The following is a 26983-nucleotide window of genomic DNA, read 5'->3' on the forward strand; positions in this document are numbered from 1 at the left end:
GGATAAAAGCGCCAAAACAGAAGCCGCTCGCGCTGCGTGAATCAGTTATCAGTGGGATTAACCGCGATTCGCGCGGAATTCAAATCCATCAAATCAAATCAAATCAAATAGTGCGCAGTGCTCCAAGTTCCCAGTGATCGCCCCGTAACGGTAGAAAGGTGAAAACCCGAATCGAATTGAATCGAATCCAATCGAATCGAGTTGAATCGAAGGGCATAACACATTACCCACACTGCGTGGGCAAGGTCAGCTCCACCAGATCCCATACCTGTACCCATACCAAGTACGTAAATCAGAAGGCGCCTATGGTGGCGATGATGATTAGCCATTAACCCAGTTGTGTGAATGTTCTTTGGACTTATGAATAAGTATGAATACGAGTGCGAGTGCGAATGCGATTGCGAATGCATGGAGGTGCACTCGTCGCGGTCTCATGTTCCAATTGGAACGATCTTTCGTGCCGAATTGTGGCTCATTCCGCATATACGTACGCTATATGTTTGGGCCAATTTCTCGCCCCAAAGAGATGTGGGCTTAAAGTGCACCACCAAAAAAATCCAAAAAAAAGCAATTTGGATCCCAACAAAAAATGAAGCATGGCAAAAGAAAAGGTTAATAATTCGTGCCAATAATGCTCTCGAAATTTGGCTCGCATCTCTTGTTGGAAGTGTGTTTCGAGATCAGGAGTTTTTTTCATCTCCGATTTTTCTGATTTTCGAAGGGGTTTTTTAGGGGGAGAGGCTCGAAAAAAATTAAAGCGGAATCGGAATCAGACTGCGCGCCGACGACCCATATTTCGATTTCGTTTCATTTACGAAAATAAAAATAAAAACACAAATCGAAATCGAAAAAACAACAGAAAATAAAAAAGGGGAAAATCTGAAGAAAAGAGCAGCGATACTTAAGTGCGGGCAAATAAGTAAAAGATATGCCATAAAAAGACAGCATAAGTGTATTTTGAAGATACTTTTTCGTGTTGTGTTTTCCTTGCCCCTCACCCTTCCGCTCCTCTCGTGTATTTTATTTTTATTTTTATTGCTATTGTTATTGTTATTGTTCGGTGTTGACTGCTGACTGCTGCCGACGCTTAATGTTAACTTGTTTAGTGTGGGCAGCAGTTGGTAGTTGGAAGTTGGTAGTTGGTAGTTGGCTTTGTTTTGTTTTGTTTTGTTGTTTGTTTTGCTGTCTCTCATATTATATTGTTACCTGGCCATAACGGTAAAGGACACTTGGTATGCTCATATGTAAATGCCCCGCCTGCCACTCAATTGAATTGTGAAAAGATGCCTCTTACCTGGTAACTCACATACCCTCCCATCCTGATCCTCGCCTGCTCTTCTGCTCCTCTGCTCCTCTGCTTCTCTGCTCCTCTGCTCATCCAAGTAAAGCCGATCTGCAGCTGCACCTTTATCGGCACAACTCGATCTAGGAACCTCGCAATGGGACAATCCCGAGACGTCTCGCGGATATTTTTAACTCTGGCGCGACTTAATTCCACCAGCATTTGCAGTGGCCGCAGCTTATTTAATGTCTACAAATAATCCAAATTGGGGCTTAGCCTCAGTTGTGAAAAGAGGTGGCGGAAGGGGAAACGAGGTCGAATGCCCCGCCAGATAGACTGCGAAGCAGAGGGATAAGAAGCAGAAGGAGCCGGAGGAGGAGCAGGAGATGACCAGCACCAGCCCCGGCACTTGTGCATTCGATCATCGGTGCAGTGATGCAAGAGTAATTCGTATCTGTTACACTAAACTCACGATTTATTACCTCTACATAGCCACTCCACATAAAAAGGAAATTAAAAGGAAACCAAATAAATCAATGTAACATTCAATATGCCGATTTCATTTATTTCTAAAGTGTTGTATGAATTGTAAAGAATGTTATGAAAATCATCGATTTCTTCAAGAGATCACATAAGGAAATAGTGATAAATTCCTCCCAAAATCGCGTTACCTTGCAAATGAAACGAATTGAAGTAGTGATTTAATACCCCAATGCTATGGAAATATCTTCAAGCTAACAATTTGGGAGATTGCTTAGTTTAAGGAACATTCGTAACGGTATATATAATTTATTTCTTTCGATCCATTGATACACTTTTCCTATTTGCACATTATTTATAAAGACCCAATAAAGGGAAATACCCGACAAAATATGAGTTGCAATTATTACTTCTTAATTATTGTTTAATAAATATAAAACGTTTAACAAAGTCCACCTATATTCTTAGGACACGATTCCCCTATTACTCATCATAACTTTTCTTAAAGTGTACGATGCACTATACCCATATTGCGTCTGCCAAAGTTCGGGCAACAACGGTGCATGAATGAGGATGCGGCAGAATGATGCCGCGGGGGATGCGTTGGAAAATTGGGGAATGAAGTGCCATTTGCTCAGTGGGACAAGTTGTGGCCAAATAATGACTATATTAAATAACAGTTAGCAAACATTATTGCATTGCCCGCAGGCTGTGTAGCAAAGATCTGGCCAAAAGGCACGGCCATTGAAACTCTGGAGAAGATGCAGCCGTAGTCGTAGTCGCAGTCGAAGTCGTACTCCTAGTCGTCTCTGAACATTTGAACGCTGTTGGAAATGGCAGTAATGTGACCATTTAAGACCTCTTTCTGATGTCTTATGGAGTGAAAACGTCCTGCTGTGTGAAAACAAATTATAGGCATGTAATGTTGCATGTTACGTCGCGAGTCTCAAGTCATTGGATTGGTGGGATTGCTGGGCATTTGGGGGAACTGGTGGAACTGGGGGATCTGGGGGATCTGGGGATCCGGAGGAGATCTTTTGGGAGCCGGGCCAGCCAGCTAAGCTCAGTCAGTGCTGCAACACTCAAAAGTTAGCCCGGTCGGGCCAGTTGAGATTGGGGCTTGGGGATTTTGACTCGACGCTGGCTTTATGCTGATGCTGATGCTGTACTGATGCTGATGCTGATGCTGGGGCTTTCAGAGCCAGACTCTCAGACTCAGACTCTGGCCCAGACACTTTGGGTCTGCTGTGGATGTGTTTCTCCGTTTGTCTATTGGTTTGTTTGCTGGCTGTTTGCTGTTTGCCGTTTGCAGTTTGCCGTTTGCGAGTGTGTGCTAGCTGGTCTAATGCTCTCTAACTGCTTATCAGATCTGTGAGGATTGCGCAAAAACGATTTCTGTTTTCCTTTTGGCCCGCCTGCTCCTTCGACTCCTAGTTTTCCTTCTAAGACCTACAAATACCCTATTTCAAGGCGTGTCCGGTGAGTGACTGACTGGCTCGAATGGAAAATGCCACATTTGTATTATCACAAGTTAACGACACAGGCTGAGGTGCTCTTAAACTGCACACTACACATTTTATTCAAAATACCAAATGGGATTAACCTTTATTACTATAATAATAATGAACCAACGCTGTTTTCCTTATCACAGCAAACCTGTTTAATTTAGCATTTTTTGGGTTGTGTCACCCAAAAAATCTATCAAATGTCAGAAGGGCAGGTGTCGGTTAAATTAGCTGATTGAATAATCTGATTAATTGGTTTACATTTTAGCTAACGAGATAGGAAAATGGTCGTGGAGGAATGCCTTTCCCAATTTTAATTCTCAGCTGTGAATGGGAACACTGGCGTAAAGATTGAATCAAAATACATGATTAATATTAGCAACCAGTAACTTTGATTCGATCTGCATTCCGATCGTGCCAATTTTTTTTGGTGGTGCCTTTTATTTGCTTCATATTCCGTGGTAACCACATACTTCGTAGGGTATCCGCGAATCGCAATGCTTTGGATAACCTTTAGAGTAATATACTTATTTCTTGTTTTCTTTCTGTCTGTCTATTTTGGATTTTCAAACAACGAATGCCATTGCGACTCCGCATTTAAACGAGCACCGCGAGTCCGGTGCAGTTTTCCCGCTTGCCGGCTGGTGTTGTTGCTTTTGGTGTTTTTGTTTTGGTGGCATTGCTGTTATTGGCAAGACAGATTCAGATTGAGCCCAGACTCGAAAATAAAGTAATGAAAAGCTAAGCCCAACTGCAGACCTCCCACCGCCCCTGCGACTGTCCTGTCCCTGGGGTGAACTTTTATTGCCTGGTCGGGAATCGGTTGCTCCCAGCTCCCAGCTCCCATCCCCCCCATCTCCATCTCCATCCCCATCCCCATCCCATTCCCATTCGCAATTCCATTTCAATCCTCCTCCGACTCCTGGGGGAGGTGAGAAAGTGGCAAACTGTCGCTGGGGACAAGTGGTCCCTCCAAGCTCATATTCGGATATGTGCCAGAGCTCGGCCCATTATGGGGCCTCGTATATAACGACGTCGTCTCTGCCAAAGGAGTTCAGCGCTGAACGGCCACGCCCCCCAGCCGGCTAAACTAACAGCTCCGATGGGGCAGCAAAAACGACTTTAACTGCGGTGTGTGTCTTATAAAGTAGGGTGGACCCACAACTGCGGCACTTTATTACCTCTTATGGCTGCTAAATTTTAGTTTACTGTAATAACTGAGGGTTTAAGTAAATTGAAGGAACCATAATAAACTAAATTAGATATTGATTACTTATCATTACAACTCGTTTAATGGCGTTTGTGTAATACTAAGTATTCTACTCCAATGTAACAACTTTAATCTTGTATTTACTTCACAAATAAATGCATTTTCATATCTGACCTAATGTTTAACCTCTTGATAAATAATAACACACTTTGGACCCAGGTTTCTTAATAACCTTTAGAAGAGTCCCGCTTTCACTTTCCGAGACTTTCGTATAGGGCAACCCGTAGATCATAATAATTCACCGAGATCTGGGGGACCACCCCAATGCTCACATGTTACATTTACTGTTTCGGTTTCTGTTTCGGCCGCTGTCCGATGATGAATGCGGCAAGGCAATTTGAGTGATACTCACGACCTCGTCAGTAGTTAGCTGCGACCACGCCCACACCGCCCAAAACGCTATCCATCTGCATCTCGGCGTGCATTTAGCATTTAGGCGGCAGCCCCGGCAGCGAAAACCTGGAGTCCGGAACCCGAAAATTAGGAAACGACGACGATCGAACTTTGATGGGACTACACCTCCTCCTGCGGCCACCTTTCCAACGACCCTTGTGCATATATCAATGTGGAAGCGGAGCTTACGTAATTGAAATCCATCAAGCGCCTGAGAATAGCTTTCGTATCAGATGGCTAATCGGGCATCCGGGTTATGCAACCTGCATTTGTATGTGAAAACATAGTTAGGGAATACCATATATACATATATGTATATGCATAGCTCTTCTGTGTAGATTCCCTTTCATTAAAACGCTCATCTCTTCTGCGGAATAATCTGGAAAGTTATCTGGAAAGTTGCACAGACGAGATGTTCGCACTAGGGCGTAGTTACTATTTGATTAGATAGCAACTCTGTTGTTAGATTCTTAGTAAGTCCAGAGATTAAGTTATATCAGGTATTTAGTGTTATGCATAGCTGAAATCTTCAATGAAACTTGGATTCCTATGAAATGAAAGCTAGAAACTCAAAATAAGAATTCCGTATGTCCATCTAATATTAAACCAAGTTTATAGCTCTTTCTTTTACGTTAATAATCTGCCTTAATCGGATACTTATTATTAACATCTTAATACCCCAAAAGATGGTTTCTCTGTATATAATTGAAGAAGAATGTGGTTTCTTGATTCACCCAACTGCGGTAATCTCAACGCGGAAATAACCCAGTTTAAAAATTGTCTTAAATGTTCACCAGCTTAAGTACCGATTAGATAAAGAACTCCATGGCCAGCAATTTATGAAAGTGATTTCCCCCGTGTTCGCTGAATTTCGATCTGCGCTTGATTGCCGCAGAGTTATCACCCAAATCGATGTAACAATCAATGGCCAGAGACTTTAAAGTCCATGTTGCTGTTCAACTTTGACTCTCGACTGGCGCATCTGGGATCGCAGTCGGAGTCGGAGTCAGAGACGGAGACGGAGTCGAACTCCAAGTCGAAGTCGGAGTCGAAGTTGGGGTCTTCCTGCACTGCATCTGCAGTGCACTTTCATAACACAATTTATCGCTGTCTGCTGATACAAGGCAGCAGATACAAACTACAAAATACCGCTCATAAAAACTTAAATCGAGTTAAGTTCCGCTTCATTGTTCGGACTGGCCAAAGAAATCAAAAAAAATGCAACAAAATTACAAAAAAGAGAAACCAACAACAACGGGCAAACAAATTTAATATGTACTAATTGAATGTTGTGCAGCCCCAGCTAAAGACCCACTTCAGCCCCAAACTGCAGCTCCAGCTCCAACTCCCTCTCCATGCCCATGCCCATGCCCAATCCCAATCCCAATCCCATTTGTATCTGCATCGCTTCTACATTGAGTCGGGTTCAGGCGGGTTGAACTTTGGGGTCACTACGCCAGAAACCCAGAAACTCGGCTCGTGAAAGTACGAAACCGAAAATCAAAAGTGAAATGTCGAACCCTGGCCCAAACAGACAGACGGACAGGCAGACAGCTTGGCTTATAGCTGACTAACCGACTGACTGACATAATTTGGTCTTCGATCTTGGCCAGCTGGATTTTTGGGCTGTTCCTAAGTCGAATGCCGAATGCCGAATGCATCTGGTCTTACGCGCCTCGCCCCGAGAGCCGATTTTTCTCCGCCTTTTGCCTCGAGGTGTGGGTTACGATTTTGTGGTTTGATCTACGGGCAAGCGTTCGATGCAAGACACTGGGGAAAAACCCCTATATGGAGCTAAAAGCAACATTCTTTTTGATAAAGCATTTGTAAATACGGATAAAGAAATTTGGCTTAAAAGTTTTAATTCTCTTTGTTTGTAGAAAAACACTTCAACTTATCTATTCTTAAGCAGAAGTAAGTATTTAGGGAATAAGGTGGATAATATAAATCATATTAGGAATGGTATATTCTTGCCTATGAGTACTTGGTGTCATAATATTTATTTATTTAATGGTTAGTATTTTGGTTTGCACACTTAAATTTCTTGGTCATAGCTGCGTTCTTCTCAGTGCAATCACTCTTCTAACATATAATCGTATAAAGTCTGAGCACTCCCCAACTATGTATGCTTAGTATCAAGTGTCCCCTAGACTAATTCTAATGTGTGCCTCCTTGCCGCTCTGAACCAAACCGAGCTGAACTTGAACCGAAAGATACGATTTCAAGCACACACTTTACAGAGCCCCACAAGCCCGCAAATGATGATGGGGGGTACGAACTGGGAGAATCGTTTGATTTGCAATGCAAAAGAGACTGGCAAGGTCTCTGGGCCACGCCACTCTTGATTTCAATTCAAGTCCAAGTTCAGGTGAGCGATGGATATGGAAGGTGTGCTGCAGTCGCCTCCAGCTCGGGATCTGGATTGGGACTGGGATTGGGCTTGGAGGTGAGCTATGTGCATGTAAGTGGTATTGAAAGGGATCCCAGCTAGATGCGCTCCTAATCCCATCACGCATCTGGTCTGCGGAGCTGGAGGTGTTGCTGATATGCCGCTGAAAAGCTGTGCAGATTAATCATAAAGGCCATAACAAAGAAGTTTTGCATGCCGACGAAGATGTGGGATGTGGGCTGGTGTTGTGCAGCAGGGGGCATGGGTATGGGTATGGGCATCTGGCACGGATCACGGATCCCGCTGTCACGTGTCAGTCAAAATGACTCTGCCGGCGGAGGGCAGGCCTATGGAATAGTTACGAAAAAGAGCGAAAAAATAGGTGTTACCCGGGGGGCTGAGGAGCTGGCTTAATTGTTATTATTGTTCGGAGATGGAAGCCATGAGATGGGAGCGCTTCTGCAGCTGACAGCGAAATGTTCGCAACATGTCAAAACTTTTATGGTTTTTTAATGGTTCTCCATTTAGATTTGGCCAGCGTACGATTTTAATTGAATTTTTGTTTATTTATGAGTGGCGGCAAACTATTTATAATGTATCTACGTACGTACATATCACCCCTGCTCGAGCGAGGGCTCTTATTTATTAATTATTTTTTTGTCATTCTTACATCTTGTTTATCTCTGACTTCTGATTGCTGACGCCCGTTTTGCCTTGTCGCCAGATCTGATATCTGTGCGTGGTTTATCTGCCCAGGTATTCCATGGGCAAACACTCAAAAAACCGTGTATTTATCAAGAAGCTGGCGTACAGCTAAAAGAATTCACAATAAACTCACGGATTTACCCGCGTACAGTATAGTATTTATGTGCTAAAGTTGTTTTGGAAGTTCTGAGTTCTGAGCACTCCGGCCAAGTACTAGATAAGCTAAATCAGCTGCTCGCAGTCGGATCTCATTATTCCGACGACCTTGAGGGGCTTCTAATTGCGCGACGCAGGTGCGATTATGCACATTAGGTGCATTTGTATCTGCCGTTTTGACAAGTGCAAGTCCAGCTGCTGATAAGCCAGCTTCGGATCTGGTCGGATTATAAATATAGACCAGGCCGCTGAGAGATCTGTGCATCTGCATTCCTGAGTGATTACGCTGCGAAAGATACATTTGTATCCGATGGACTAACACCCCAGAAATCTCGGCTAAAAAATGCCTTACACAAAATTCTATGTACACACGGGCACAACCATTTATATCTAGATGTGCGGGTACAGAAAGTTTCATAATTATTGGATGACTGGGGATGAGTTGAATAATAAACACATTTCGAGCTTTGACAGCTTTAAAAATACATTTCTAATGGCTTTCAATATATTCCATTAAAGTGGTACGATCTATAAAAGAGTCATTACCTCATTTTATTATACTGGTTTTCAGTGTGAATAATAATTCAGTTGCACTTACGTTGGGCATTCCCAGACTTTTATTTTAGTTCCACACTGTATGTACACACACGACACTGCAATTGTTTCGCCACGAGCATCTTTCACTCAAAGTATCTTCGGCGTTCTTCTGGTGGAAAAGATATTTTTGGCTTTCTGGCGGAATGATATTTTGGGGACAAATGTGTGACTCCCAACCAGCGTGGTATTTACAACCCGAAAAGTGTAAGCTTTTGGCGGGATTTCATCTAGTTTTGTCTCTTATACCCATTACAAAACTCTCTAGTCAGTTCTCTAATTTTTATTGATTTTTCGTACTCATTGTTTGTGAATATTTTGATAAAATCCTTTTGTTTACCGTCTCAGTCCCAATTTACAACTTTTTGTAACCTCTTCCGTCAATTAGCTCTAAACGATTTGCTTATAATATTAAAGATAGCTGAGTAGCTCATGCAAATCTCTCCTTAAACAATGTGTAGCTGATGGTAAACTCTTGCAGGCGATTTTTGTGGCCCGAACAAAAAGTGGAGACGTCTCCGGCTTGTGCAACATGCTCTGCCGTTTGTTCAACATCAATTAAGATTATAGGAAAGCCACTTGTTCGGCAAAGAAAACAAAAAAGGAGGCTAACAGCAGCCAGCCGGAGAAAAAGTCTTCCACTGAAACAAAAGCCTGGCCAACTCGGGTAACCAATCCCCGAAAGACAATGGACACGCCAGTGGATGCAACAAAAACTGGCAAACCGACCAAACATATTTAATGACAGCCAGCGGATAGTGGCTGTGCCACAGATAGTGTGGCCACAAGGAGGGGCATGTCATGGTCACGGCTTGACTAGCAGCTCTGTGCTAAAAATTCGCATGCGTAACACTCGGGTTTCGTTGGTGGAAATCGAAAGGTGGCAAGTCTGCGGCTGAGGCCAAGGCGGTGATTATCTGCCGGTCGGTTTTGGGGCTTTCATTAGAGATCATAAATACCGTTGGTAATTAAAAAATATTTTCAAAAATTACTTGTGATCCGCTGCAACTTCATTAATTATGTGATAGAAACAGAAGCACACATGAAACATGGAATTTAAAAATAGTTTAATTGACTCAAAAGCTTTTGTACAAGGTTAACCTGTTTCCATATCAGAATTGCCTGCATATTTAATATTTAAGCCATTGAAAATAAAGTTTCTTGAAATGTTTTTATTGCAAGGCACATATTGAATTATTATAATATCCAATCTAACTGTAGCCTCGATCGCATTGGGAATGAAGTAGGCGCTGCACCAGATAAAAATAGATCGGCTGTGTGCGCTATATCTGAGGCACTGAACTTTACTGCGAGTACACTCGGCCGAATCGGAACTGTCATCGCCTTCTATATCTTATAGATCACACGAAATGCCGGAGGCACGTCAGGGATATATTGCATACGACCTACCCTCCCGAGGAACATTTGATGATCTTCCGATGAAAACCTATTATCTGAGCAATGAGAATGGAAACACTTGGCGGAGGTGAAGATCGAAGCGATATCCCGCATGCTGATTTGCTTGAAAATTGGGAGTTCAGTGCTTGTGGCATGCTTTTGGGCGAACATATGCAATATCCTGTAACCAAATTAACCACGTGGGGCATATTAGTTGCTTGTTTAATCTGCCTGAATTGACTATAAATTTGTTGGCTAAAGTAAGTTGTTTATTCTTTGCATGCCTGGAATTATTTTATTAATTATTCGCCTTGAGCCATTCTAACATCTGAGTGGTTTACCTTATAGTTATCTTTAAAAGTGTTAAACCAAACATAGACTATTGTGTGCTTGTCCAGTTTATTTTAAGCTTATCACGAGATATACAAATGAGCCAAGGCTAAAAATAACCAATGCAGCTGAATGTTTGTCACTTTGCCGTTACGACTTCTTAAATATTTACGATTCTAAAAATAGCATAATTTTTGCAGTGATTTGAGAACCAGCTCCAGAACACCACAACCCATAGAAGTTGACCAGTCGGCGAGGAGAAGGAGCAAGAGCAGTCGCCTCATATCCTGCTGTTGCATGCGCCACTCGACGCGGACCGTCGACAGCGAAGCCATTCAGTTGGAAGGGGAGGCTATCATTGGTGAGATTAGCAGCACATGTATCTCCTAAACACGAACTTGACTCACATTCACCACCTTTCCACAGGCGATCAGCAGGTGCCCCACCTTGCACCACTCAAGCTGTCCAGCTCCCTGCCAACCACACCGCAATTGGGCCACCGGGTGGTGCGCGGCCGGGGCTACAAGAAGCTCTCATGGAATGAGGAGCAGCCACGCCGGCAGACAGGCGAACGATCAATGATCGCCCGGGGCCAGGAGGCCAGGGCCAATCCGCCGCTCACCTACCAGCATCTCGCCCACAACAATAACAATATTAATAACAATAACAACAATAATAACAATAACAACAACGATGGCGAGGAGTACGATCCCATTGCCAAATACTTTGCCAACACGCAGCACCAAAAGCTATCTCCTGGCATCGCTGCGAAAAGCTCACGGATTCTCTGCGAGAATTGTTGTGGCGAGAGGCAGCAACAAGTTGGCAGCTCTATGGACCGCCAGAAGCAACAGCCACGGCAGCCGCAGCAGCGGCAACAGCAACAGCAGCAACATCAGCACCACCAGCAGCACCAGCAGCAGCAGCATCAGCAACAGCAGCTGCCGTTTGGGGACTACGATTCAGTGTCCGATTTGTCGTCGTTTGGCTTTGTCTTCGATGGGGAGGAAGTCGATTCCACGAGGCGCGTATTAGTCGATGCTCATTATGAGGATGCCGCTGACGACGACGATGACGTTGTGCGGCCGCCGGTTATAGAAATAGAAAAGCGGCAGCCAAATACATCAACAACGAAAACGGAAAAATCAACAGAGACGGCAACAGCAGTAGCAGCAATAGCAGCAGCAACACCAGTGGGAGACGCGTCATCGCCAGTGTTGTCCCTGTCATCTGAAATCAGCGACGAGTCACCAGCAATTTGTTGTTATACAATTGACAAAAAACTGTCACAGCATCAGCAGCAGCAGCTACAACAGCAGCACCAGCAGCAACACCAGCAACAGCATTTGCAACACTACAATTCGTGTGCCACCGTTAGCTATCGAAGCTATCGCCATCCGCCGCCAGTTCCTCCAAAGCCGCGTGTCTATGTGGAGTCCCCTGCATCCGACGAACCAGCCCTGAAGACCCGCCGAGTGGTCTGCCAGCAACAACATCATCATCACCCTCAGCCACCTGCCCACCCCACTCACTATCCGCCTCGCATCTATCCGGCGAACAGCTGTTGCATCCCCAAGGATTACCAGCCACATGCCTTTGAGGGCAACTTCAGCAACAACATCAACTACAATTGCCGTTTCGGATCGAGTGGGGAGTGCACTTGGGGGCCGCTGAAAGGGCCGCGATCCCTCTGCTATGATCGACACGGTCGCCTGACCTTCGACTCCCAACCGGAACCGGATGTGGTGGTGGCAAAGAGCAACGGATTGCACAAGTCACTGAGCGAATCGCGGTTGCCAGTACAATTTTTCGCAGAGCCCAAAGTTCCTTACGATCCGTACACCGATTTGTCGCGTGTGACTGCCAATGTTATAAACCAGAAAATTAGTGATCGGAGCAGTGCGTTTTCTCTACCACTGCAGCACAGTCGTGGGTGCAATGCACTGAACCAAGCGAGTGCTGCAAGCCCAATCAACAATCACCATCCAAGCCACGTTAAGCTCAACAATATTCTTCTGCCCTGCCACTGCAACTTTCATGTGGATGCTCCGTACGAGGTTAACAAGGAGAACGGGGTAAGTTTAAATTATATCAAAAAAACTAAAATCATAGGATACGTATGTGATAAACTAAAGGCATACTCGAAAGCCATATGATGAGTTAAAGCGCCAAACTTGGAAGAAATGAGCAAGAGAATATCAACCTTAAACATATATAGATATAGATAAATGTATATTTGCATTTTCCGAAACTCGATGGCGACCATTCATCACCAAACTGTCAGGGAGCGCAATTTTCAGCCATAAACCTTTTGTTTTGATCGATTTTATTGATCCCATATATCATATAGTTACTCGTACTTTTGTTTCCCCTTCAATGGGCCAGAATAGATCTCTCGGAGATTGTAGTTGGGCCAGAGAATAAGTCATATATGTACGATGGATGGATGGGCACCACCTGAACGGCACGTTCTGCTGCTCAATCGGAGAGATCGGGAGAATGTGGGATCTTCGCCTGTGATTTGTGTTGCTTGCGAGAGTTCTGCTCACCATGGATCGCATTGGTAGTATTGCTCTACTTTTGTGTTGTTTGTACAATTTTTTTAATGCGTGTACTGCGGGAAACAGTTCGCTAGAACTTGGATACTTAGAATCGAAGAAATATAATTAAATATATGGAACTATTATGATTTCTTAGAGATAATACATAAATAATATTGTTATGACGGCTTTCAAGTATGAAATATATTTCACTTCAGGCCCTGAAACTTTTGATCAGCAAAACTAGTCCGATTTCCTAGCAGTGTATTGTAAGTTGGCCTGTCTGCTCATTCATTCCCAGTCATAGTCCCACAGATCTCTTGTATTTTCTCTATATTCCACCTACATACATATACCTATATGTATTTGGATTTAAATACGTATGTGGAATACGTACTTTTATATATGCGGCTGAGATCTGTTGTTTATACTAAAAATATCACTGTGTGCGTATGTATACACGAATCGGCTTAATATATATAGAGCACCGTGTTGGCTTGCCTTACATTGTGTTCTCGTGGATTGGCTGGTATGTGTGTCATTGTGCAGCGAATATAATGACGCTGGGAATGAGCAGGCGCCTAATATAATCATGCTGGCTGGGTTCCGGAGATTCAAATACATAATACTTATGCTCATTCCAATTACCATCCCGTATATCCCATTCGATCCTGCGGTAAAGCGAAATCTTTTCACCGTTTTCCCCTCTGCCGATATTACACATACGCCGCGTTGACGTTGACTCAATGTTTGCTGCCGCTTCAGTGTATCGAACTGAATTGCCAGCGATTTGTTTGTTTTTATTTTGTGAGCGGGGTGTAGTGGGCTGGGGGTGGGATCACAAGTACGCCCACAGCTAGTCCATAAAAAGACATGAGGCTGGGGAGGAATGGAGGAATGGATAATGGGCCCGGGCAGGCCGAGCAATCCGTCGATGAATAATAAACGTTTAACTCGAATTATCTCTCCCGTTCTCGCACTTTTAGCACACAATGGAGAAACGACGTAATACCCTGGACCGCTTTCAGCGCCTCGGTTTCGGGCGTAAATCATCACCAGCGGCAGCCGCCTCCGCGTCCACGTCCTCCTCCTCGCCATCCACTTCCGGTCCGGAGAAGCAGCGCAAGACGTCGGACCGTTCGGAGCGTCTTCGCGAGCTAACGGAACTTTTGCGGGGAGGGGGCGGCGGTGGCAGCAGTTCCCGCGCCTCGTCCACGCCCACTCCGCCACCGCCTCCGCCGCCACCGGTTCCACCACCCCGCAAGCCGCGCACATCGCACCTGGAGCGCCAGGATACGGGCGCCAGCCAAACTTCGGAGTCGGAAGCGGGCAGCGTTAACCTCCGATTGCCCAGCGAAGAACGCACACGTCACAGTGGAGGAGGTGGTGGTGGTCTCAGCACCGCTGCCCGTATATTTGCCTCCCTTCGGCCAAACACAAGTCTCTCCAACCTGGAGGCCTTCATGTTGAGCAACCGTGAGAAGTCCAAGTCCCCGCCCCCACCTGCGCAGCCGAATCAAAGACCTGCGGCCAGCAGATGCGTAGATGCGTCGGCCACTGGCAGCAGCAGTGCCAGTTTCGAGAGCACGGCGCTAGCATCACGGCCGGATTCACGCAGCGCGCACAAGGCAGCCCCATTTCGATCCGTTTCATTCTCGCAGATCGACTGCAAGTCCACGCTATCGGCTCTAAGAGATCGCCTAAAACGGGACAAGGCCATCGAGGCGCCCAGTCCCAGTCCGACGCACTCCAGGGAGGAGGAAGTTGCTGTTCCGGATCCCGGTTGGGTGCGAATACCACTGAAAAAGACCGAACTCAGCATCAATCTGAACTACGGACAGGAGAAGTCGCTGGATCACGACGCCATCCAGGAGGAGGATATCTTTAGCAACGAATTGGCAGCGAGCGACAGCTCGGGTATCCTGTTCCCGGCGGCCACTGCCAGCAGTGTGATAGCCGCACATGCCACGATGGAATCGCTCACGGATACCATTCAGTCGGAGAGCGATTGCTTGATCAAGGAGGAGGTGCCGACGCCTATACAACCGGTAGTGGAGATTACACCACCCGCCTCGTCGGTGAGCGGCAGTGCTCCGAATTTGGCCACCCTGATGGAGGAGCAGCTGCCACTGGAGGCCCCGCCGGATAACTTCCTGCAAACGGCCACCACCTGCGAAATCCCAGTGCCGGTCTATGAGTGTGCCGCCCAAGAATGGCTGGAGACGCCCGCCCAGGAGTGGGTGGAGGTGGCACCCGAGGAATTTGGCATTGTCCCGGAGACCATACAGCCTCCCATTCCGCATGCAGCCTGCAAAATATCCCAGACGCCGTCCACTCTGACCACAGCCGTGAGAAGTGACCTTGTGCCCACCATATCCGTGAGTCGCTCTTCGGAAGAAGGAGATGAACTGGCTAAGATCGAGGACGAACCGCAAGTAGAGGTGGCCACCACGGCCAGGAATACATCAATGGATCGTCACATCAAGGAGTACAGCCAAGATGATTTGGACCTGGCCAATGTCGATCTGAGGAGCTCCTTGGAGGCCATAGCCACGCCGCGACACAGTACAGATGAGCGGCAACGAAGGCATCTGGATAAGTCGACCAAACGGAAGGGCATGTACATAGACAATGCGGACTGGCAAGCTCCCACGGAGCCACCGCAACGTGGTCTAGCGCTGGACATCCGTGTGGCCAATCTGAATGCAATTAAACCCGAATCACCGGAAGCTAGCACCCCTGGCGCCTCGCAAATGTACATCAGCAGTCCGCAGAGCTCCTATTCCTTCGAATTGAATACCCCCGAACTGGAGAAGGGTTCGCCCTCGTGGGGCAGTGGAGGATTGGTGCGAGACAAGGCGCAGCTGCTAAGCAACTTTAGTTGCCACAGCAGCGAGGAAAAGGACGACGCCTCAAGTCGGAGCCTGAGCTTTCTGCGCACCGATTCCACTTCGGACAACGAATGCGATCGGGCCATCCGGGAGCGGGAGAGGGAGCGAATCACCTCGAGTCCCACGCCCAGCAGCGGCGACTACGACTACAAGAGGTTTTCGAAGCGACCACTCAGAGGTCCTTACGGCCAGATGCTGGAGGCGGAGATGAAGAAGCCCAACCGGATGCACTTCGAGGAGATCCTTGAGGAGCTGCGAGAGACGGACAAGTGAGATTGAACCATACGGTCCTTAGAGATTTGTTATAACTCTCTCTTTATTTTCCAGCTTGCACCTGCGTGGATCAGCTCCTGGTGGGACAGCTGGTGGATCGGTTGGTCCTTCCCGAAACCTGCCGCAGTATTCCAATTCAATGCGGGTGAGAAAGACAAGTGCCTTTTTGCCAGTGCCATCTCATGCTCGTGCGGCTTCCACGCCCTCGCAGCTGGAGCACGCCACTAAGGGCATATCAGCGGCCACTGCCCAAATCTCCGTGTCTGCCAAGAATCTAAGCCAGGCGGAACTGGATGACCAGGTGCATCACATGAAGCGGGCCGCCTCCGAAGCTCCGGCTCCTAAATCCAACCACAGCAAACGCAGCCAGTCAATGAGCACGGAGCGTCCCAGCCAGCACCACCATCACCATGGGCATGGTCATGGGCATAGCCATGGTCATCATCATGCCGCCAAGCGCAGTTTGGATGCTGGATCTGGCGACAAGGCAGCCAAAAATGCCCCACTGGCTGCAGGAGCCTCGGGATCGGGTTCAGTTTCAGGAGGAGGCGGAAAGGCAGGTCTGAAGCCAACGCCCGCTTTGTTGGCCGAGCTACTTAAGGGTTCCAGCGAGAATATGATCTCCGAACAGCGAAAGAAGACGATAGCGGTGAGTTCATTTTGTTGATATCAGTTGAGGTATAGTAGACTGTAAAAGCGTTCTAAATCCAATTGAAAACCTTATTCGGAGTTGATTTTTTATTCTTGTAGTTCTCGAAATTGGAATAGTCATTTTTAAAAATGTTGAGTTTTCTAAATAGACTTTCAGCACGATAATTCAAAAGAAATAATTCAAATAAAATGACTCAATATCGATTAGGGGATTTGTTTGCTTGTTGTTCATTGTACCAATGCTAATGCTTAGTGTTTCACTTACGAATAATGTCCCGAGCGAAATTAGAATGCATAATCAAATTACTTGATTTAAAAGTGACGAGATTTTTAAATGTAGTGTGAATGATTTCATTTGATTTAAGCTGAGCTCGGAAAACGGCCCTGGGAAGTATGCTACAATCCGATGACTTTGAGCGGGGTTTCGAAATGGTGGATCCTTTCAGAAAGTAGACATTTTCCTCTCTCTCTCACTGACAGTTCAAAACCTTTCCAGTTCCACTGATCGTTAACTTTACTACCCTCTCTCTCTTGGGATACCCCGTTTTATTCCAGCTGCCTTGCCACACACACGCGCACCCACACCCTCACATGTTTTGACTTTCTCACGCTTTTTTGTTATGCTTGCTAAGTAAAAGTGCATATTGTGGGTGTGGGCAGAGGCAGTGGCTGAGGCAGAGGCAGAGGAAAAGCTGCGGCAGAGGGAAAGCAGCGGCAGCGGCGCCATGTGAACTTCAAAGCGCATGCTCCAAACAGAAAATAAAGAAAACGGTGCGCATTGGAAATGTGTGTTAGTGTGTTAGACCCGTTCCGTTCCGTCTTGTTTCATTTTTATCTGTTCCATCCCTTCGTTCCATTCCGATCCGTTCCAGGCACAGTGGTTGCAGCATACTATTTTTACATTGGCTGCAAGTTGTAGTAGGCTGATGACTGATGCGTGCTGCAGATTGCGTTGGGCGTACAAAGTGAGATCATTTTAATTTGGAAATGTTGTGCTTCTTCTGGAGTATGCATTTCTGACCCACTATTTCGACGATAAAAACATTTAAAATCGTAAAGGATGTGTTAGTCCGATATTAGTTTCGCCATTTTGTTAACTGGATATTCTACTCATAACTAACAAATTTGGGATACTTTGTAATATAATATTTTCTATTTTATAATGACGTTTTATTTGAATAACACTTTACATGTATCTTAAAGATACAGCTAGTTAACCGATGCACGATGATTTAAGTTAAATTGTAAATCGGAAAACCAATACTTTTTTCTACCGTGCATCAATCTCTACTGCTCTATTATATTTCTTTTAAGGAAAGTAGTGGTAGTATAGAAAATCCCGGCATAAAAATAAACCCTTTCACATTATCTTTTCGGACACTTGTCGCATGCAAAAATGGGGTAAGCCCACTCTCTTTCCCATATCAGTTGCTCTCTGAGCGCGACGCATGGCATTCCAATGGGGCCTTAACAGCTGAGACTAGCGCACTACACAATGTTTTGAGTGTGTTTACGATCTGCTTTCGGAGCACATGGATAATTGATGTTTGGCCATAGAGCAGATAAACCGATATTCTTCAATTTACTATGCGCGTTTTTCCTGATTGCCAAATACTCGTGCTGCTGTGTGTGTATCATTTTTTTTTTAACGTGATTCTCTCCAGCGTTCCGCACTCTCTCTCTCTCCCACTCTCCCTCGCTCTCTCCGCATTCGGTGGGTGGTGGGTGCCATTTAGAGTGGGGGTGGTGGGGTTAGTGGGGTTGGCTTCTTTTTTCAGTGCGCTTGGAATATGAAAAATGGAAATTAAGTGTGTATATGGCACAATGGAATGTGTTGGTTGAGTCGAGTGGCGGAATCGCGCACTCCTGTTGTTGGCCTTTGGATTTGGGATGTGCCACTGTGGCTGCTCTCCCGCGCAGCAGCAGCAGCAGCAGCAGTAGTCGCAGCAGCAGTAGCCGCAGCAGCAGCGACAGAGTAGCAGCAGCGAAAGGCTGAAAGGAGACCACTGTGCGCTGTGTTTCAATTCTTATTTGCTTTTCTACGACCATTGTGTGGCGGAATTGTTCATGTTTCGTTCGCTCGTTGGTTTGTTATTTATTTTTTGTGGAGCGAGGAATCCGCTAACGGCGTGTAAAAAGCAACAAACAAATCGGAAAACGTGAAAAATAACTAAAACGAATCGTAAATTACCAAACAACAACGAAAGCGAATATAGAAAAATAATTTATCGCTGGAGTGCTTTGCGTGTCTGAGTGTCTGAGTGTGTGAGTTTTGCATAGGTGGAAAAAGGAATGCATGGTGATGTGCGTGGGAAAATGTCTCGAAAGACGAAAAGTCGGAGATGAAAATCACTTTTCATTTTATTCCAAATTCAATTTTTCTTCTTCTCTCGCTGTACATGTGTATGTATGTATATGTGTACCTGAGTGCACAAGGCCAACCTCTTGTTGCGCCGCGTTACGCCAATAATATACATTGAGTGCAAATATAAACTCTCAACTTAGCTATCGTGAATGAAGTGAGTGCGAGCGAGAGGGCATCAGGGTAGTGGATAGGAGAGGAGCGGAGTGGAGAGAGCAAATCAATTACCTGTCAGCCCTCCATGAGTGTATATGTGCGTAGTGTGTGTGTGATTGTGAAATGTAAAATGGAATTGTGTGGCTTTTGCAGCCTGCACTGCTCTAACCTTCATATATACCCACTCGCGTGTAACGGTAACTGCAACGGCCATCTAAACTGCGCACAAATGTATGCTGCAAAATACGGCTACATAACTAACTGTGCAACACGCTCACCTCCCCCACAAACATACACACTTAAAGTTGTAAGCGCGTGTGCGCGTTTATGTGTGTGATAACATGTTGCTTGCTTGGCTTTTGTTGTTGCCCTAATCAGGCAATTAAAACGCAACAGCAAAACACAGCTGAACAGCAGTTAGTCCGTGAATCAAAGCAAAAACAAGAAAACAGACAGACCGCAACTGGTTTTTTTATGTCGCACCCATACATAAATGTCTGTGTGTTTTTCCTGCAACCCAACCCACGCGTTTCCTTTGTTTTTCCTTTGCGCCTTATTGGCCTTCAGTCGGCAAAGGCAAACAACAACATGGTCAGTGTCATTATCAAATCACACACAGACACACGCACACACGCGCGAACTGCAGGCGGTCGGCGGTGGGCTGGCTGGTGGAAGGTAGGGGCAGGGACAGCTGCGGGGTCAGGGCGGGGTGCTCAAGGCTGTCCCTGTGAGTGAGTGACTTGTGACTCTCTATAGTTACTTACACTGGGAAAAGAGCTAAAACCTTCACAAATGTCTCAAGAATAATCAATTACATTATTGTCAACTAGTTTTCGTTTAACACTATATACAACATACATATATGATAAAAGTGACATATATTATTCTAACTAAAAGTTAGGCACGTTTGTAACATTTTGTATGAGAACTCGTTACATAAATCTAACTGTAGCTGTATGTGTGCCGACTTCTATTCGACACATTCGAAATGTTTAACAATAATTTCCGGCATTTATATTTGTTTATATGTATGTGCCAACAAATATCTGTAGTGTATTTCGCTGTTCTGAGTGGAAGTGCAGGGCATGTGGAACGTGGGCAAGTGGTTCTCCCACTTTCCGACTACGCAGGTTGTTCTCCATGCGAGTGAGTGAATGTGGGTGTCTGTTTTTGTGGATGTGCAACATCCTCGGCCAGCTGCAATTTGCTTCTTGCCAGTCGCTTGTTGCACTTTCAGTCTATTTGGGCGTTTTAGCCAGGCCAGACGTGCGCTTTTGTCTTTACACCAATAAACAACAAATCCAACACACAGAATGCTTCAGCGGTGCTTTAAGAACTCAGTGTCGTTGCGGCAGTGAAACAAAAAGTGGCCTAAGCTAGTGACAGAGTGAACAGAAAGAAAGCGGAGAAGTGACACTTTAATACACATTCCGAGCATGTCTCACAATCGCGAGAATCTGCGACTCAGCCTGTTGGATCTGCAGGCCACCCTGACGGCGCCCTCCCAAACCGTTGCCGCCGCCCTGCTCCCCCAAGCGACCGCCCACATGCAACAGCTGCCGAGTGGCAGCAGCAGCAACATCAGCAACAGCAGCAGCAACACCCACTCGCACAGCAGCAGCAACATCAGCGCGTGCGGCAGCAGCAGCAACATCAACTCTGGTGTCTCGCAGGCGGTATCGATGGCCACCACCACGGTGGCGCGCCTGAGCAAGGCGGGATTCGGGGCGGCTGCCGGTTCAGGGGGCGGGGCCGGGAGTGGCTATCAGAACGACAAGTGCGACAGGCTGAAGAAAATGACTTCGATCACCTGCTCCGACTCGGAGGACGACTCCGAGCGACGAGCGCAGTTCGAGATGAGTAGTAAATGGAATCTGGGCGGTTATGAAGGCGTAAGTCTGGTCGTAATTAACCCCAACTACCTTTTAGCCAAGTGCCAATCTATAATCCCTATTAACTTAATTTCCACTATCTGTTTTCTTTAGGACACACGCACCTATGTGGTGCAGGAGATCTATCGGAATGAGCAATCCTACGTGGAGTCCCTGCAAACCGTCGTTGTCAAGTATCTGAAAGTGCTCAAGGCGCCCGAGCACGCCGGCATGATAGACACACGCACTGTGGATGAGATCTTCTTTATGGTACCCGACATCCTCGAGATTCACGAGAAGTTTCTCGGTGACCTGAAGAACCGCTTGGATGACTGGGATGTCCAGCAGAAAGTCGGTGATGCATTCATGGACACGGTAAAGTCTACCTGATTACTTTCAATTTATCTACTTATCTGAAAAATTACACCGCAATTACTCCTTTGTTAGATTTTAAATAATAATTTATTAGATTAAGCTCTGTTTATCGTACTTCTATATTTTAACCTGCTTTAATATTGGTGTTCTTACTCACAGTTCTCGAAGCTAGAAGTCCTAGAGGTCTATACATCCTTTGTGAATAACTGCAATAGAGCAAAGAATGCCATACGCTCCATGAAGCACCAGCGACCCTCGTTTTCCAAGTTTCTTGAGACGACAGCTCGGGAGCACAAGGGCAAGCTAACCTTAGACAATCTGCTCATAAAACCCGTGCAAAAGTTTCCCAAGTGAGTTATTTACAATATAAACTTGAAAAAGACGAAACATTTAAGAATTTCTATTATTTTCAGCTATGAGCTGCTCTTCCAGCGATTGATTAAGCACACGGATCACGATCATCCAGACACGAAGCATCTGCAGGATGTGCTGAAGCTGGTCCACGATATACTGGTGCACATCAACTGCAAGGAGCGCGAGATCATGGAGAATGGACAGAGGGAGGCCACGCTCCGGGAACTGGAAGGTGTCATCGAGGGCATCACCGATCTTATAGCCCCCGAAAGGCAGTTTTTGCTCTTCGACCTGGTCTCCATGCCTTCGGGACAAGGGGCGCGCAAGGATCGTGGCTTCTTCCTGTTCAACGATTTGCTCGTCCTGACGAGCATCAAGAAACGAAGCGGTACCATCCGTAAGCCGAACAGCAGCATTTGCCCGGGCACTGTGGCCACCACTTTGGACACCAATAAGTACAAGTTCCTCACCAAGATCTCGCTGGACTGCCTGGAGATTGTTAAATGTGAGTGTAGCTAATTAAATACCTTGCAAATGGGGATCTAGAACGAACTATTGTTTCTGTTTTGCAGCCAAGGACGAGAACATCAAGCGCATTGTCAGCGAAATCGAGACGTTGGCCGAAGACTGCAATAAGCTGCAGCAAATCACCGATGTAACCGTCACCCTTAAGTACCCGCATCAGTATCTGGAGGATGTAATCCGCGAGCTCCACCGCGAAGTCCAGCGACAGCTCTCTGAACGCCAGACAAACGACACCCAGCTGAATATGCTCGAGCTGACCGTCAGTTCTCCGTAAGTTGTTTTGGAATAGCTGTTAAGTTAATGATTAAGACCAAATCGTATTTATTCACCTGTTAGTTGGAACCTTTGCAACTTGATTTTTGCAATCTGTAAATGCTACCCCTTAATATTTATTTCCAACTAGGTGTTCTTTTATGCTAGCTAAACCTGCACTAGAAAATTTAATAGCAGGCCTTAAAAGACCAATGAATGAATACCCTTAAAAGTTTAAAGTGTTATTCTTCTTACCCATATTAATCTTATTTTCCAGAAATGGTAACCAGAAGCTAACAGTGGTCTTTAGCAAGACGGAGAAGCGTACTCAGTGGGAGGAGAGCTTCAACGAGGCCAAGCAGAAGCTGGGTAAGTACTTTCACTGCACCTCATCCCCATTGAATAAGTAATAGCTCCCATAATTCCCGGCAGCTGCCACCCTGGAGCGGCATCCAATTCCCGAGTTCCTTACATCCATACCGATTCGCAAGACCCGAGCTGGCCTCCAGTTCACATGTGCGGCAGCCACGCTGAGTGACAATCGGGATGTATGGGTGTGCAACAGCGATGGCTATGTGGGCCAGGTGTGCATCATGTCGCTGCATCCGGAGCCGAATGTCACAAGCTGCAATGGCGTGTGCAATGCCCGCATCCTGTGTGTGGCTTCCGTGCCGGCGTACAGTTCGGCGGCCTCCAGTCGCAATAGTAGTGGCGAGCAGCCGGCAGGATCCGGCGGCCAGGAGGAGAAGGACAAGCGCAACACCCCACAGAGCTATACGCAGCAGCTAAGGGATTACCGCAAGAGCATCTCACCCAGTTTCCAAAGTGCCTCCACATCGGCCACGGCGACACCCGAAAAGAAGAAGCTGACGCCGACTCCAACGCCTGTGGCTGGTGGTGAGCCTGCGGATGCGGCGACCACTGGCGGCAGTGATACTCAGCTGGAACTGAATCTAAGCTCCAGCGACGATGAAACAGAGGCTGCGGCCGCCTCCTTGAACGTCGCCGGCAGCACGGGATCTGGGGCCACATTAGCGGAACGCGTACCCAGTCCAGCGCCCTCTTATCATGGGCATCAGGTGAGTTTCGGCGAATCACTTTGCCAATGCTCCTGTGACTTACTTCATTTGCCCCGCAGGACTCAAATCCCGAGGAGGGCGAGAGCAATCAATCAACCATGTGGATTGGCACTGAAGACGGCTGCATCCACGTCTATAATAGCACTGACAATATTCGCATTAAGAAAAACCGCATAAAGATCGAGCACCATTCGGCCGTCTATTCCATTTTGTAAGCAGAACTAAAATAGTTCAATATCTTAGTTATTTAAATGATTTGTTTCGGTTAGGTACCTGGACAATCGTGTGTTTGTATCATTAGCCAACGGTGATATCTGCGTTTACCTGAGAGATGGTGGTAAGTGTTATTTATTTGGGAACCCATAAAAAAGTCTAACGATCGGCTTTTCTTTTAGCCACCTCCTGGAATACCTGCTCATCGCATTGCCTGTCCATAGGCACGGTCACCAGTCCGGTGAATAAGCTATTGAACGTCAACGGCCGACTATGGTGCTCCATTCAGGGCATCATCAAAGTGCTGGACGTGGAGACATTAACAGTAAGGAAGTGCATTCTTTCCACCCATTCAAGACTTGATTAAATGATTCTTATATCCCACAGGTCGTTAATCAAATTCAGATTTCATCGGACTCGAAGCCGATCACAAATATGACAGTCTCAAACAATCATGTCTGGATATCCATTCAGAACTCAGCGCACATTAAGTGTTTCCATTCCAATACGTGAGTAGAAACTAGTTCAAAAGATTCCATGCCTCCTATTGCTAACACCTCCCAATTGCAGCCACCAACTGGTCACCGAAGTGAATCTCGCCCCCGCCGTAAACAAGATGCTATCCAATTGCGATGAGATCATCCGGCAGCACAAGGCCGCCTGTCTGCGAGTAACATCGCTGCTATGCTGCAAGGATCTCATTTGGATTGGAACCAGTGCTGGTGTTTTGCTGACCATCCCCGCGCAGGGCTACGAAAAGGGTGCCATAAACATAGTGCCCACCGGCATTCCTCATGGTCACACAGGACACGTGCGGTTCCTCACGTTCGTGGAAACTACGGGCTTGGAGGGAGCTGCTTCTGGTGCAGGTGGCGGTCGCGATGCAGGCAGCTCCACCAGCGATGAGTACACCAAACAGGGGTAAGTTTAAGAACATGGCAGGTAGTAGCGATTTTATTAACATAAACTACGTGTTACAGGTCCATCAAGCACTCCAAATCCAAGTCGGAGACGAACAACACCCTGATCATTTCCGGCGGCGATGGCTATGAGGACTTCCGCAACTCCGGTGCCAACTCGCTAAGCGAGATCGCTGGCCGCGAGGACAGCACCAACCATCTATTGATATGGCAAATTTGAAGCAGAAGGCGTAAAAACCGCTGGAGGCTCCTGCTCTCGCGCTGGAAGAACAACAACTGAGATCGCCTCAGTGGATGTCCGAGGCCAGCGTTCGAGTGGAGCTACCGCCGGTTTTTATGGGCCGAGCATTAGTCGAGATCGCCAGAGATCTACAGCAGCTGCTAAGCTGGAAATTAGTAGGATTAGCTGACGGACTTAACGGACCGAGGGACGAACTGGACGGATGTACAGATGAATTTTGTTTGACTTATGGTTTGGCATTTGAAGTATTGTGTGACTCAAGACCATCATCATCCCGACTTTGGCTACTCAAAGCAGTGCCAAAAATATAACTTATACGACTCCTGCGCCAAATCACGATTTGGAAGGCACTTTCAATGTACATACAGATCGCACCGCCGAAGGGGATGGAAACGAACTCGATTCCACGGCAAAGTACGATAGATATTTTTGTATTGCTTAGCAGGCAGACTAATTGTACATCTAAAACCCGTTCAAGTCTAAGTTTGTTTGACTCGAATACAGGTCAAACTTAGATCATAAAGTTATACTACCGACTACATACATATGCATGGTGTAAGGTGTACGAGTTAATCCATCTGAGATTCGATCCCCGCCCGCAATCCAAGCGCATTAATCGAATTTATAATCTACAAACCACTCAAGGGTCATGTCACTTATGTTCGCATGTGTCTCCAACAATGAGAACGCATGCCCATGCGATAGGCTTGTAAAAATCGTAGTCTAAGCATCTCCCTATTTTTATTGTATACATACGCGCGTAATATATACATATACATATATATTAATAACTATATCGATAACTGATTAAATGGCGTTTATAAAGTTTATTGTAAAACCTATTTCATGCAAGAGAATTGAATTTGAAAATTGCAAATTTTAACATAAATACGAGTGATATTCAAGTTTTTGCTAAAGTTTTTTGGGCATGTACAAAACGTTAAACCGACACTAAACACTCACAAGGCCCCAAGTCCCCAACCTAAGCCTAAACACTACGTACTTAAAAATAAACATCTATTTTTTCTAATTGAATACTATTTGTAAGTTGTGCGCACCCAAAACCCAAAATCAAGCAACTCAAGTGGCCCATCAATTTGGAGGTCGCGTCTCAAGCTCGATCGTCTTTCTAAGGTAGAAAATTGTAATAATTTAAGTATGAATATTTCTATGTTATAGTCTGGTTGGTTATTAATTGTTCAGTGCAGTATTTCAAGTGTATGTTAAGCTCTTCCACCATCCACTTGTCACCATCCACCACCCACCCACCAACCATTTGCCACCGCCCAAAAGCAAATCACTTAAAAGCAACACTTAACCACAACACACCGAACCACCGAGAGCGGTTTCATCTGTTATTTGAGTGGCTAAACGCATCCTACGAAATGTATTGAATGCATTTTCCCATATTCAGTGAACATCTGACAATTGTTATCCTACCTCTACGAATACCAAGGTGTTGAACATATATATACTTATATACATTGTACTCGAGGTAACGCTCCCACACGATCCCAAACTGGGTCAAAAGTGGCAGGAGCTGGAGCAGGAGCAGGAGCAGAAGGAGGAGCAGGAGCTGGAGCTGAAACAGGAGAAACTCCCAAAACGAGCTGTAATAATAGAATCTAAAACAATAATTCCCCCCTTTGCCAAGCTGCATTGTAAGGTTCAATAATAAATTGTAAATGTGTTAAAAATTAAATATATATACTTGTATGGAGGTGTAAGCATGTATTATGATTATGTTTGTATCATCTACAATATTAAATGGAATCTTT

General features: G+C 45.9%; 1 protein-coding gene across 4 annotated transcripts; it reads left to right on the top strand.

The window, feature by feature from the left end:
- LOC122618959 (rho guanine nucleotide exchange factor 17) lies at window positions 1-26983 on the top strand. Of its 4 annotated transcripts, XM_043795554.1 has the most exons (18): window positions 1-283; window positions 10703-10863; window positions 10929-12577; window positions 14029-16202; window positions 16261-16351; window positions 16418-16855; window positions 21361-21621; window positions 21781-21971; window positions 22035-22480; window positions 22548-22770; window positions 23030-23121; window positions 23185-23831; window positions 23891-24042; window positions 24101-24168; window positions 24227-24369; window positions 24432-24553; window positions 24615-24965; window positions 25025-26983. In XM_043795554.1, the coding sequence occupies exons 2-18, from the start codon at window positions 10800-10802 to the stop codon at window positions 25182-25184; spliced, it is 7272 nt and encodes a 2423-aa protein (XP_043651489.1). In that variant the 5' UTR covers window positions 1-283; window positions 10703-10799; the 3' UTR covers window positions 25185-26983. The 4 variants fall into 4 exon arrangements, with proteins under 4 accessions (XP_043651489.1, XP_043651488.1, XP_043651491.1 ...); XM_043795553.1 differs by having other exon boundaries at window positions 2-283; window positions 16261-16855; XM_043795556.1 differs by lacking the exon at window positions 1-283 and adding an exon at window positions 10135-10260 and having other exon boundaries at window positions 16261-16855.

Source organism: Drosophila teissieri, chromosome 3R, assembly GCF_016746235.2.
Source record: "Drosophila teissieri strain GT53w chromosome 3R, Prin_Dtei_1.1, whole genome shotgun sequence".
In the NCBI taxonomy this organism is placed as follows: Eukaryota; Metazoa; Arthropoda; class Insecta; order Diptera; family Drosophilidae; genus Drosophila; species Drosophila teissieri.

Coding starts and splice junctions, on each gene's coding strand:
- LOC122618959 (XM_043795556.1), top strand. CDS start 10,145: ATGCCGGAGGCACGTCAGGGATATATTGCATACGACCTACCCTCCCGA. Junction 22,771..23,029: donor GAGCTGACCGTCAGTTCTCC/GTAAGTTGTTTT, acceptor CTTATTTTCCAG/AAATGGTAACCAGAAGCTAA. Junction 24,370..24,431: donor TGGACGTGGAGACATTAACA/GTAAGGAAGTGC, acceptor TATATCCCACAG/GTCGTTAATCAAATTCAGAT.